General features: G+C 45.7%; 1 protein-coding gene across 6 annotated transcripts in view; it reads right to left on the reverse strand.

Annotated features, from left to right (window-relative positions):
• Window positions 1-446: 446 nt before the first annotated feature.
• mical2b (microtubule associated monooxygenase, calponin and LIM domain containing 2b) overlaps window positions 447-13,929 on the reverse strand; it is a 37,551-nt gene continuing 24,068 nt past the window's right edge. For 2 of the 6 annotated variants that reach the window (XM_084017358.1, XM_084017356.1), the window contains 15 exons: window positions 13,089-13,275; window positions 12,513-12,586; window positions 12,212-12,293; window positions 6,629-6,796; window positions 6,160-6,204; window positions 5,384-5,583; window positions 5,099-5,302; window positions 4,803-5,002; window positions 4,314-4,681; window positions 3,637-3,710; window positions 3,450-3,539; window positions 2,343-2,436; window positions 1,928-2,036; window positions 1,692-1,765; window positions 447-1,624 (listed from right to left, as the gene is read on the reverse strand). In XM_084017358.1, the coding sequence (XP_083873484.1) occupies window positions 1,413-1,624; window positions 1,692-1,765; window positions 1,928-2,036; window positions 2,343-2,436; window positions 3,450-3,539; window positions 3,637-3,710; window positions 4,314-4,681; window positions 4,803-5,002; window positions 5,099-5,302; window positions 5,384-5,583; window positions 6,160-6,204; window positions 6,629-6,796; window positions 12,212-12,293; window positions 12,513-12,586; window positions 13,089-13,275 (2,181 nt within the window). In that variant the 3' untranslated portion in view covers window positions 447-1,412. Of the gene's footprint in view, window positions 1,625-1,691; window positions 1,766-1,927; window positions 2,037-2,342; window positions 2,437-3,449; window positions 3,540-3,636; window positions 3,711-4,313; window positions 4,682-4,802; window positions 5,003-5,098; window positions 5,303-5,383; window positions 5,584-6,159; window positions 6,205-6,628; window positions 6,797-7,245; window positions 8,486-9,187; window positions 9,744-12,211; window positions 12,294-12,512; window positions 12,587-13,088; window positions 13,276-13,929 lie in introns of those variants that run through there. The other 4 variants (XM_084017357.1, XM_084017361.1, XM_084017359.1 and 1 more) reach the window with 4 other exon arrangements.

The raw sequence follows: 13,929 nt of genomic DNA on the forward strand, positions 1-13,929 counted from the left end.
TTGAAAAAGTGTTGTCGTTAGCTATAGAGTATTTAAAAATAAGATCCCGATTATGTAAAAATAATAATTATATATTTATATTGAATATTTTGCAGGGAGAACCCTATATTTTTCACAAAAAATACAAATATTTGTTTTAGAACAAAAGGAAAGGTAAAATAACTCTTTTAAAAGAGTTTAAAGTGTTTTTTGATAATATAGGGATATTGTGAATCTTTTGTTCAGGATTATCTTTAAATATAATATGTTCATATCGTTCCATGTGCCCAGATGTGACATATCTGTCACAACATCTGCTTTTCTTGTTTTGTTTTACTTAAAAGACAAAACTGCTCCCGTTTGGCCTTGATTAAAAAATAAATGAATAAATAATAATAATAATAAAAAAAATGGTAATAAGCCCCGCCTCTCTCGTATATATATGTACAGCCATCCTCAAGTTTTTTAATTCATTTTTATTTAAGATTTCTTTTCCTTCATTTAAAAAGACTCAACGTAGCATAAAACCAACATGTACACAAACATAACTTACTCTGAATTTAGTGTTAATTCACAATATTAACACACGGAGATATTAAAGCCCGGGACCGAAGTGACGATGTAGATCTTCATCCGGGGATTAAAATTCACGTAAACACAATATTCATTATGAACCCAACGAGGTTAAAAGAAACAAAAACAATCACAGTTTAGCCGACAGTAGTTAGTTACGAACAAAGTGCATCAACGCATTTATGGCCACACCCCAATCAGTGATGTCACAGGAAGCGGGTTTGCCATGATGGGCTAATGGAGGGGCTAAGTCCCGCCCCTTCAGGTGGAAAAACACAAGAACTTTTTTTAAAGGAAAAAATATATAGTAGTAGTTAACGGCAAGAGATGAATCTGTTTCATCGTGTGTGAAGCTAGCACTCGATGGAAGACGAGGTCTGTGACATCACCATCTGGGGGCGTGGCCAGATGTGCAACCTGGCGTCTGGGTGTTAATACGAGTGGATTTTTATTGGACGGCGTAATACTAAAACACGAGAGAGAGAGAGAGAGAGAGAGAGAGAGAGAGAGAGAGAGAGAGAGAGAGAGAGAGAGAGATCACACTTGTGTAGCTACGAAGTGTCCGACAGTGAACGACGTCACATTTCAAATAAACAACGTTGTGCCATAAACTTCCTGGAACGAGTCGTTGAGTTGCGATCACACAGCAGCGGCTGGCTCGGCCGGCCGTTTGGGTTTATGAGGCTAAACGTCCAGACATCCAGTTTCAGGTCTGCGTTTCCACGGCGACATGACGGACACACTTGCGAGCTCAGAGGTCACAGAGAGGTCACAGTGGAGGAAGTCACTAAGAGTCCTCTCCTCAGGGCAAGTAAACACGTTGGACCTTCAGAGGTTTAGTTGTTAGGGACCTTTGAGTCTCACTCCAGCACCCAGCTGTCCTCGTTCTGGGCCCAGAGGAACTCGTAGCCCTTGGAGAGCACCAGGCTCTCCAGGTCCCGGTCCTCGGCCCGCTCCTGAAGACGCTGCTCCTCCAGGACCGAGACCAGCATGTCCCGCTTCTCCACCGTCCTCATGATCTCCGCCAGCACCACCTGCTCCTCCTGCAGCTCCGTCGCACTCTTCGTCGTATCTGCGGGGAGACGTGGCGGTAGTAAGGTGGGTTTTTTTGTTTTTTATGTTAACGTGTTCAAACTCACCTTCTGTCGCCATCCGGCGTCGGAGGTCTTGCTGCAGACGGCTCTGCGTGTCCTCCAGCTCCAGTTCCTGAGCACTAAAGAGAGGAGAACACACAGTGACCTCTACTGGAGAGAAACAGGAACTGCAACAACACTGGACCAGAACTAGACCGCCCACATGCTCTGATGCAGAAGTGTTGCAGAGGTAACCGGGGGCAACGGGACTGGTGATGTCATGTTGTGATACAGGCCCTTACAAGATCATGAGTTCGGACTCGTAGCGTGCCGATCTGTTCTTCTCCAGAACAAGGCTGAACCAGGACTGGTAGAGCTGGGCCTCGTCACTGTCGTCGGCCAGAGAGGATTCTGGGAGAAGAGATATAGATATTAGTACCTTTACATCAGCGGTGCCTGCTTGGTATCGGCGTGACCTCGGCGTGACCTCGGCGTGACCTCGGCGTTCAGGAACAAAGCGCCGCTGTGAGCGATGAAGTCTGGCCGTTTATTAAGAGCACAGACGGTAACGGTTAACGGGAACACAAGGCGAGGCTTGTTCTCCCCGAAGGAAGTACGAACACGGCAAACGGCTTTCACGGCGAGGGATTCCACTGAGGCGGCGTTCAAAGAACCCGAACCTTTGTGAGGTTCTGGTCCGGGTCCAGGATTCAGTACCTGTTTCTCCTCTGAGGATCTTCTCTATGGCCACGCCTCTCTCCTCCAGGTCTCTCTGCTTCTCTGCAACCTCCTCCAGCTGCCTCTGGATGGCCTGGACCCCCGACGACAACAACAACAACGTCATACACAACAACAACAACGTCATACACAACAACAACAACAACATACACAACAACAACAACAACAACATACACAACAACAACAACAACAACATACACAACAACACACAACCACATCATACACAAACACAATAATGTCACAAACAATGTGAACCTTGGATGACCTCTGACCTCTGACTTCACCGAGCCGCTGATCCTGATTTGACTCCACTGTTCTCTGACCATAGCTGAGCTTTTCATTTTTATTCATTTATTTATTTTTTGTATTATTATTCACTTTTAAGCTGTTAAATTATTATTTTCATTGTTATTATTGGTTTGTATCTGTTTAAATGTCTGGATATTTTTCTTTGTTAAATGTAAAAAAAATAAAGAAATAAAAAAAACACAGAACTTTTTTAAACCGGAAAGGAGAAACGTTCCTGTTTTTAACGAGAGTGTTGTCTTGAAACAGTGGATCTACGAGGAGGAGGAGGGCGAGGGCAAGGAGGAGGAGGGCGAGGAGGAGGAGGAGGGTGAGGAGGAGGAGGGCAAAGAGGAGGAGGGCGAGGAGGAGGAGGAGGGCGAGGAGGAGAAGGGCGAGGAGGAGGAGGGCAAGGAAGAGGAGGGCAAGGAGGAGGAGGGGGGCGAGGAGGAGGAGGAGGAGGGTGAGGAGGAGGAGGGCAAAGAGGAGGAGGGCGAGGAGGAGGAGGAGGGCGAAGAGGAGGAGGGCGAGAAGGAGGAGGAGGGCGAGGAGGAGAAGGGCGAGGAGGAGGAGGGCAAGGAGGAGGAGGGCGAGGAAGAGGAGGGCAAGGAGGAGGAGGGGGGCGAGGAGGAGGAGGGCGAGGAGGAGGAGGGCAAGGAGGAGGAGGAGGGCAAGGAGGAGGAGGGCGAGGAGGAGGAGGAGGGCAAGGAGGAGGAGGGCGAGGAGGAGGAGGAAGAGGACGAGGAGGGCGAGGAGGAGGAGGAAGAGGACGAGGAGGGCGAGGAGTCGTTGTCGTCGTACCTGAGCTCGGTGGAGCCTCTTCAGCTGCTCCCCTTTGGCCTGCTGGGCCACCGTCCTCTCCTGCTTCCTCCGCCGTCTCTGTGGACACGGCTGGACAGGAAGTGACAGGAAGAGACAGGAAGTGACCACAACGTTTGAGAAAATACACGCTACCATCACATCCACCCAGCACATAGCCCGTACCAACCTTCTGATTGGATGTCAGGTTCTCGTCGTCATCGTCACTGGAGGAAGGCTCTACAAGGTTCTGCTGTCTGGAGGCTGCGTTCAAGGACATGGGAAAAAAGGGACATTTTAGTGTCAGTTTCTGTTTCCATGTTTAATAATGTTAAACATTCAGGAATCACTTTACATTTTGTTATGAAACAAATATGTTCTTTTTTCTTAAGTAAAAAACAATCAAATTATATTAAATAAAATGAATCATAAGGTCTTTAAAAAATAAATATCAGGCTCTATGTATCACATCTCCACCACGACAGCGAGCTAGCAGCTTTTTAATGTGATGGAATTTAAACTAACTATCCCGATAATCATCAAATATCCTTAAAACTTTACAGTTGATAAAAAACACCATCATATTTTTATTTAGTCACTACATCTTTTTATAGTGAAAAACAATCAAATAAATCTTAAATAAGAATGTATCTGTCCATAAATAAAGGATAAATACATCCCATTTTAAATAGAGGATCATGAATCAAAAGGTCTCCCTGCAGATGAATAAAGACGTTAACCATAAGTCATGAAACTTCACCTTAAGTTTAAACCTTAAACTTTAATTTAAGTCATTAATTCACGACCGACCGATCGTTTCCATCTACGTCGCCCCCAAGTGGCCAGAAGGAGTCTTGCGGTTCTGACCTTTGTTCCGCAGGTTGGCGAGGATGGTCCTGACTTCCTGCTGGTCCCGCCCCCCGCCCTCTGACTCTTCCCTCTTCCTGAGCCTCAGGGAGGAGAACAGGTCGAGCCTCCAGCCGGGCGGCGGGGCCGGGTCCTCGGAGAACACCCCTCCGGAGTCCCGGCGGGTCCTCAGGGAGACCTGCTGCAGCAGGGAGGGCAGGTCCCGGCCGCCCCCCCACGGGTTGGAGCCCACAGACGCCCAGCGGGCCTCGAACTTCTTCTTCTTCTTCTTCCTGTCGTCCTCCGGCGGCTCCGGACCGCCGCCGCCAAAGTCCAACGCTCCCTCCGACACTGGCCTCTGTCTACGGACGCCGTCCCACCGCGACCTGCTGGGAACCATAACATCATCTGTTTGAGTCACAACTTAAAATATTCAGCCTCTCTGAACACAGATATCATCATCCTGGTCTTTGTTTGAGGGACGGAGATAAACAAGTAATTTCCACCAACGTGGCAGCGTTGGACCGGCCCGAGGCGTTGGACCGGCCCGAGGCGTTGGTCACACTAAACGTCCTCCGGAAGGCGTCCGCTATCAGCTGGAGGGCCGAAGGCGGCGCGGCGGCGGTTTGGCTCTGGCCCGGTCCCCCGTTTTGGCCTGGTCCCCCATTCTGGCCCGAGTCTGTCTCCAGCTTATCTGCTTCTGCCGGGACCTGATAAAACATCAGAGGAATTAACTGGCGTTATCGTGCTCACATCACCGCGGCGTCGAACTGGAAGGACAACTGGGAGGTTTTGATAAACTCCACCTGCTCCTCCTGGTGAGGTGCATTCTGGGGGATGATGGGAGTTTCCTCCGGCGCGTCCCAGCTCAGCAGCTTCTCCTTCTCAGACGGAGATAACATCAGGCGCCTCTTCGGGCTGGACGAGTCGCTGGCGGTCCTCGTTGTGGCTGCATCGCTCTTCTTGCTTCCCTGCGATGCATTCTGGGTATCTGCCGACGCCTCGGAGGTCTGAGGGGACGCGAATCTCGTCAGTGATCAAATCATAAAACATAACCCTCAACTAAAAGCAGGTTTGAATGGTGAACACACGGCCTGTTCGAGATCCTCAAAGTCGGAGTCGACCTCGGGGCCGGTCTCTGGTCCGGTCTCTGGTCCCTCTTGGCCGGTCTCTGGTCCCTCAGGGCCGGTCTCTGGTCCCTCAGGGCCGGTCTCTGGGGCCTCGAGGACGGTCTCGGGGGCCTGGCAGTCCCGGCTCCTGTGGAAGTGCTTGATGAGGATCAGAGGGAACGCTGTGGGATGGGAAACATAACGAGTCAATAACTCTGGTTTTCAGACGGACTTGAACGCAGCACGACTACAGACGGAGTATAAACACAGAACGTTAATAATAATACGTTGTGTTTCTAAAGCACCTTTCCAAAGTAGTTCAACGGGATTCACAAACAGAGTGAAACCAACTGAAAGCAGAAATAAAGTGGACAAACGTTTTAATTGATTTGATTTCAGCAATAAAACGTCGTAAACAACACGTGTTCATTTGTCTGGATCCAGATTCAGGTCCGCCCTGCAGCTGCATGTGTGATTATTCATTATTAATGCAGCACAATAAACATAGAAAACACATGAAAAAATAAAAAAACAAAAAAGCTTAAAACATCAGTCACAACGGCTGCTTTCAGAACAACAACGCTGACCTCTAGTGGTGAACATGCTGAATTACAACAACCTCAGTTCATTCATGCTCGCATTTATTAACACTCATCTGCCCCGTCTCCCTCAGCTGAAGACTAATAAGTCATAAATACTGATTATTAAACGTCATCGCTGACGGAGAGAACACGAGAAACCGACTTAAAGATACTCACTCGCTCTGATCTTCCGTCTCCATCGGCTGTTCTGTTTCACGTGATCTGAAGATGAATAGAATATTTATAGGACATCATTTTGTGTGCAACAACACTTTTTAAGGAAAAGGTCCATTTCCTTGACCGATGCTGCCGCCATCGTAGGAAAAAACAACAATAAACATGAGAGCATGAGGGAGAGAATATTTCAAAATGATTAGATTAAAGTCGTAAAGTTACGAGAAAAAAAAAATCAGGAGAAAAGAACCTCGAATATTCTCTGATATTATAAAATTACAAATACGCAAGAAAAATCTCAGAAAATCTTTGACATTTAAGTCACAAATTAAAGGGAGAAAAAAACAAACGCAGGGTTTCGGAGTTTTCGCATAATTTTGCGATTTTAATTTCAGAAAATTTGTTTTGCAAATTTATAGCTTACTTTTTTTTCTGGTATATTTTAAAAATAATTAACAGGAACCAGTCCGACCTTTAGTGCCGTCCTGGCTGTTGTGACCTTTGGCCCCTGTGACCCCCGTTGCATCTTGGGTCGTGGGTTTGACGACACAGGAAGCGTCCAGAGCGTCGACAGCCATCTCTGTGTCTTCAGGAAGTCTCCGCTGAGCCTCGCCGAGCCGCTGGGACGCCTCCACGAAGTCTGCAGGTGGAAACGTCAGAATGTTAGCGTTCTTTAGGACTACGTTTTCTAAAGCAGGGTTTCAGAGCGTGAGACTTTGTAGAACTACATATACAGATACAAATAAATACATAGTGTACTTATTAAAATCCACATGCAGCATCCATGTTATCAACGTCGGTATCGAGCTGCATCGCAAATATTTCTCAGTTTCTGACTCTAGGTAAGCGTGAAAAACTGTAAAAAAAACACATATATACACATATATATATATATATATATATATACACATATATATATATATATATATATATACACACATATATATATATATATATATATGTGTGTATATATATATATATATATGTGTGTATATATATATATATATATATATATATATATATATATACATACACATAACATAGGATCATAGTGATAACATAGGATCAGGATAATATTGCATCATGTTAACATCGGATCGTGATAATATTGTATCGGTATCACATCTTATCGTTATCACATTGTATCGTGATAACATCGTATCGTGATAACGTATCAAGCTAACATTGTATCGTGATAACATCGTATCGTGATAACGTATCAAGCTAACATTGTATCGTGATTACGTCGTATCGTGATAACATCGTACCATGGGTGATTCCCACATCTCATTATTAGATAAAACAAATGACATCATCTGCTGTTAATCGAAGTATGTGTTATTGCAAAATGTTTTAAATCATATTGCATCGTGACTTAAGTATCGTGATGACGCCCCGCTTGGAGCCCCGCCCCACACTCTGAAAACCCGATCTAAAACAATCAGCGTAGAAACAAACAGATCATATTTACACATCCTGACACACTCATATATTAAAAGAAAAATAAAAGTGAACCATGCGTAAAAAACTAAATCACTTCTGTTAGCGACACAAGCATCGACATCGTGACATTTTAACGATGTTTTGTACTCACAGAGCAGCGGAGGCAACACTGTACAAAAGAGTTGATTCCACTCGTCACAGAAAGGAAAACATCTGGAAAAAACTCTTTGTCTTGTTCCCACGTAGACCAGACAGAGTACAGGACAGACCAGAACCCACCAGTAGACCCCACCAGTAGACCCCACCAGTAGAACCCACCAGACAAGAGTGATTCACTTCAGTTCTGTTCAGGTTGGCCGAATTCATCGTTTGATCAAAGCTTAGCTTTCCCCTGCGTTCCCACGTTTAAAATCAGTTCATTTTGTGGAGAAGAAGCTTTTATCGTGATCTACTTGGCTGCTAGCCTTCCGTTGAGACGTCCGTCACATGTTAAAAAAAGCGTGTTATTTGCAGAGCTAACGTAAAGCTGTGATTTCATGTGGGGATTGCGTGATGAAGTTGTTAATTTTGGGGGTTAAAAAGACGTGGAAGTATTATTAGCGTCGTGTAAACCGAAGCTTCGGTTCTTTGGGAGGTATTCTGATAAAACTGGCAACAAATCACGAAGCAAAATGATTTATGCAATCAGAATCGATTTATTTTTTGTATAATATATATATTTACAGCTGATAAATAATCATAAATTAAGCATATTTTTACAGTGATTTTCAAAGTGGAAAATAAATAACAAAAGGCTTTCAGGCTGCTTAGTGGGAACAGAACAAAGTCTAGGAGGTGCAGGAGAGAGACCTGGAGAGGGTTTCTGAGGGGGGGAGGAGGCGTCCGTCTGAAACAGAGGGAACCACAGACAGACCACAGACACGTGTTACCGTGACAACTGCCCGACGACAGGAAAGGAGGCTGAGGATGATGAGGATGATGCATCAGAGAGAAAATATGAATTTGGGGGCATTCAGATGGATGTTTGGTGTTATGGGAGGGAACACAGCACGACATGAGCGTTAGTGGGTTAGGTGGCAGGAAATTACACTAAACTAACTAAATAAAATAAAGGTGCTAAGTGTTAAACATCGCCAGAAACCTCGACACAGTTTGTACGATCAAATGTGGATTCCAGCGGTTCCCGCCGCTCCGATGTTTGATGTGAAAAAAAAACACGTTTTGAGTCTAACAAAAAATGTTTAGTTAATCGTAATTAAAAGCCCCTAATTTCAACTTTTTATTAAATTTGTACGATTCATCCTCTGGTAACCACGAATATCTGAACGAAACCGTGTGCCATATTAACAAAAAAGGTTAGAGTTTCATCCTCTGGGGAATCTGAATGTTCATATAAAGTTCCATGGCAATCCATCCTTTTGTTTGTTAGCAAGGACCGACTGCCGGACGTCCCCAGAGCCACAGTGCTAGCGTAGCTAAAACGTAGCCAGATTTATATCTTAAGCGAATGATCGGACCGGTTGGAGAAGTTGGAGAGTACCAAGAAATTTGTTTTAGTTTTTTTGTGGAATTTATTCACAATAACAACATTATAGAACAACACCAGCTACATCCTTTAAAAAAGCACCAACGCGTAGGATTTCATCACCCCTCCCTTTACAAGCGTGTCGGACGAACTACAGTGGCCTTAAGGTAACGTAAAAACGCAAAACGGCTCTTGGTAGAGTCTTTGGTTTATCCTTTCTGGGCTAGCGTAGAAACACCCTCCGTAGATACGAACGGCTCATTCTAATGGAATCGCAACAAATCATAGTTTCATGCGATTGTACGTTAAAAAGGGATATTTGTGAGAAACTCGATATCGTAATTTAACTTAAGGTTTAATATTTAATTTTGAATTCTATCTAATAAATGACGATGCAACACGTAAGACCTTTACCGACTACTGCATGCCCTTCTCTGGACTTGTGCTGGTTTGTGATTGGTTAATGTGCATTAGGTGAAAAAGGGGGGCGGAGCTAAAGGGGCAGCCAATGCGAAAAGCAACACGACAAGCTCTTTTGCCCAAAGCTGGCCAATCATCACCTTCCCCGCTGGCAGGAATCAGCCAATCAGAGGGTGTAGCATTGGAAACTTGAAACAGACTGAACAAAATGAAGTGAACAAAAACAGAGAAAAATCAATTTGGAAATAAAGAAAGAAAATGGGTGTGAAATGAAAAACTGGAAGTGGAAGATGGAAACACCGAGTGCTGAGAATTACAAGGAAATACACTGTTGAAATAAAGACATGAAATGTGAGAACAGCCAGAAAAACAGGCCGGAGCTTCAACAGTGTTCGAAGAATTCACCCTCAACGTTCAGAACTGAATTCACCATCGGTCTCATTAAAACACAAAAATATCAGAAATTACAGAAGGCAAGAAAAGCAAAACTAAATAAAAAAAATAACAAAGTGAAATGTTTCCATTCAGTCTTTCTTAAAGCAAATATGTTCACTACTGACGCAAAGATGAGGCTGTTGATTTTGGTTAAAAAAAAAAAACTCCACATTAATTCTAAACTCTTTTCTGTTGCAAAACGCAGAAATATGCAGATTTTATTTTATCTTTAGGAAAGTGTGGGTTCGCCTGTGACTAACAGAATTTTAAAAAGTATTCTGGGAACTAAAGGGAAAAAAAGATGATAAATACATTTTCAGATTTTATTTTTCTGTAAAATGAAAACCATAAACAACGAGAATATAAATATATCAAATATATCAGATATCAGTCATTTTAACAAAAATGCACAGCAAAGTGAAATAATACCTTTAAAAAAATAATTTGCATATGCATTTCCTGAAATTCTATATAAATCAAAATGATAATACTATTTTGGCATTTCCATTGCACATCCCTGTGGTTAAGGTGCAGCAGGCGATATGCATAGTCGTAAATAAAACCCGTTAGTTCAGAGGACTTGTTCCAGGTTACTCCAGGTGCAGCATGGGAGGAGGGTCCAACATTAATAACACCTTTTCCCAGACTGAGCAGCCTGGAACAAGCAACGTGTGGGATGCATTCAGCGGGGCGCAACACCAGGAGACCCTGACAGTCAACAAGCACACAGCAGAGACTCTGAGCTCAAACACCCAACAGTCTGCAGTTTAATAACGCGAGGCCCCTGAAGGCATCACAGCATGGAGCGTTTAACACTCGGAGAGGTCGGTTTGATGGCGACGGCTTCGTGTTGTAGCGGGGATCGGACGATAGGGGGCGATACGGGACGATAGGGGGCGATACGGGACAATAGAGGGCGATAGGGGGTGATAGAGGGCGATAGGGGGTGATAGGAGACGATACGGGACGATACGGGGTGATAGAGGGCGATAGGGGGTGATAGGAGACGATACGGGGTGATAGAGGGCGATAGGGGGTGATAGGAGACGATACGGGGCGATACGGGACGAGACGGGGTGATAGGAGACGATACGGGGCGATACGGGACGATAGGGGGCGATACGGGACAATAGAGGGCGATAGGGGGTGATAGAGGGCGATAGGGGGTGATAGGAGACGATACGGGGTGATAGGAGACGATAGGGGGCGATACGGGACAATAGAGGGCGATAGGGGGTGATAGAGGGCGATAGGGGGTGATAGGAGACGATACGGGGTGATAGAGGGCGATAGGGGGTGATAGGAGACGATACGGGGCGATACGGGACGATACGGGGTGATAGGAGACGATACAGGGCGATACGGGACGATACGGGGTGATAGAGGGCGATATGGGATGATACGGGACGAAAGGAGATGATAAGGGCCGATAGGGCAAGATAGGGGATGATGCGGGACAATATGGGGCGATAGGGGACGATACGAGAGGCTAGGGGGTGATAGAGGATGATATGGGGCGATAGGGGACGATACGAGAGGCTAGGGGGTGATAGAGGATGATATGGGGCGATAGGGGACGATACGAGAGGCTAGGGGGTGATAGAGGAAGATATGGGGCGATAGGGGATGATATGGGCCGAAGTGTGACGATAGGGGACGATAGGACATGATACGGGAAGAAACTGGGCCATAGGAGACGGTATGGGACGGTATGAAAACTATTTGTGAAGCTCATGTGATGCCAGAACGCTTTGGTGCCATTTTGCATTTAAAGCCTAATATCAGGATGAACATGTTCTTTGAGCCGGGACGGATCTCGACGTGAAGTTTCCGTCCCATGACTGACGAGCAGCGGAAGCTAATCAAGTTTATTACTAACTTTATCAAACACTTGAAAAATGAAATGAAAATGCAGAAAGTATTTGGTTTCAACATTATGACATTTGTGAACCGACTCGGTTCAGATCCACTGGCCGACGTGCTGCTGCTGGAGAAGCTGGGGCTCCTGGGAAATCTGGCCCAGCACCTCGTGCATGGTGCAGAGCAGAGCGCCGCCGAGGCTCAGCAGCTCGTACAGGAACGCGTAGTCGTGCGAGCGGCTGCTGACGTGGGACCCCACGGCCGCCAAAGACCCCCACACACCTCCCCACAGCCGTCCAGGCAACACACACACGGCCCGGCTGGCACGCCGCGGCCAGCTCAGGCCACGCCTTAGCAAGGAAACCAGGGTACCTGGGGGCTGGAGCTGGACGCTGCCCGTCGCAGAGTACTTCCTGCCGTCTGACGAGGAGGTGGCGACGCGTCGCTGGTCCTCCTGCACCAAGCAAGACGCACAGGATCAGGACAAACCTGCTGAAATCCTGGACACTTTCTATTTCCCATTATCTGTATATGAAGTGGACGTAGTCTTTTTTATTTGACTAAATCAATAGAATCAGTACTTCTACTTGAGTAGAGAACGTCTGAACTTCTCTGCCAATTGAGGAATCTACAACTGCGTAGCAGCTAACTGATTTCCTGCAGTAGTTCTTACCATTCTCCTCCTGAACTTCCCCGTGTGAGTTCCTGACTGCCGCTGAGCGTAATGCATCTTACAGTAGAACTTCGCTGTTAGGAGGAAACAAAACTATTACAAACCCACCATAGTAGACCACATGAGGTCTGTGGTCCCCCAGAGGTCTAGATAGTAGCCCACATGAGTCCAGAGACCAGACTATGTGGAGGAACCAGAGACTGTCTGTGGTCCCCCAGAGGTCTAGATAGTAGACCACATGAGTCCAGAGACCAGACCAGACTATGTGGAGGAACCAGAGACTGTCTGTGGTCCAAACAACAAGGTCTCTGCTGTATTTATGTCTAGATGACCTTATTTGGAGTGTTGATGGAGCAGCTACCATGTTAGCGTAGCCTAGCACCATCAACCAGACTCCATTCAGAAAACCAGCGTTTTAACAGTAGTTATCTTGTGGTCTTGCAGACAGACCTAACAAAGCATGACTTTGTTATTGATATTAAATCACAGTACAACAAAGACATCTCACGTTTCATTGGACAAAGTGATTTAACTTCCTGTACAGAAGAAAGAGCTGATGATGGTAACCATAGTTACCCTCCTGCGAGTCGAAGCCGTGTCCTCCCAGGCGGAGCGTGCTGTTACAGACGACGCAGCGGAAACACTCGCGGTGGAAGAAGTAGCCCTCGGCGCTGAGCCGCTCCATCACGTACACCCGCTTGGTGCAGAAGTGGCAGACGTCGCTGCCGCCGAACCCGGCAGGGAAATCCTTCCGCACCACGCACTGGGAGGAAGAAGACCAGGACCGGGTTTACAGGCTTACATGCTGCCCTCTAACACTGTGGAATCACACTGAAGCCAATATTTAATAAAGATATAGATCTATGAAATAAGTCTCAACATAAATAAATGAGCCAACAAATAAATGTAAATATAAATACACATGTATTTATTCAATATTGGCTTGAATGGTATTCCATGAGGGAAGTTAGGATTGTTAACAGTTGTTATTTATTCCCTGCAAAAACAGTGCAGCGAACACATTAATCACATGATCAGTGGTGAGAGTAAACCGTTAGAAGCAGTTAGTCACACATCGTAGACACAATCGCCATAAAACCATCGGAATGATAAGACGCTATGAAAGGGGATCAGTCGGGCACAAAGTCAAAAGAAGTTCCGACTGTCGGGCGTTAAATTTCCCGGATGTTCGGCAATCCCGGATTCACAATTATTCCAGTCTTTATGCTAAGCTAGGCTAAGCTAAGCAGTTGCTGGCTGTAGGTTCATACTCACCTTGCACCGAGTATCAATGTTCTCATCTAACACTCGGCGAGAAAGCAAATAAACATCTTTATCTCTTTCGAGTCTCAAAAACACGATATTCGTACGTCTGACGTTTGTGACCGAGCGGTTAAACGTGAATTACAGAAAAGCA

The sequence above is a fragment of the Eutrigla gurnardus genome, assembly GCF_963514095.1.
Source record: "Eutrigla gurnardus genome assembly, chromosome: 9".
NCBI lineage: Eukaryota > Metazoa > Chordata > Actinopteri > Perciformes > Triglidae > Eutrigla > Eutrigla gurnardus.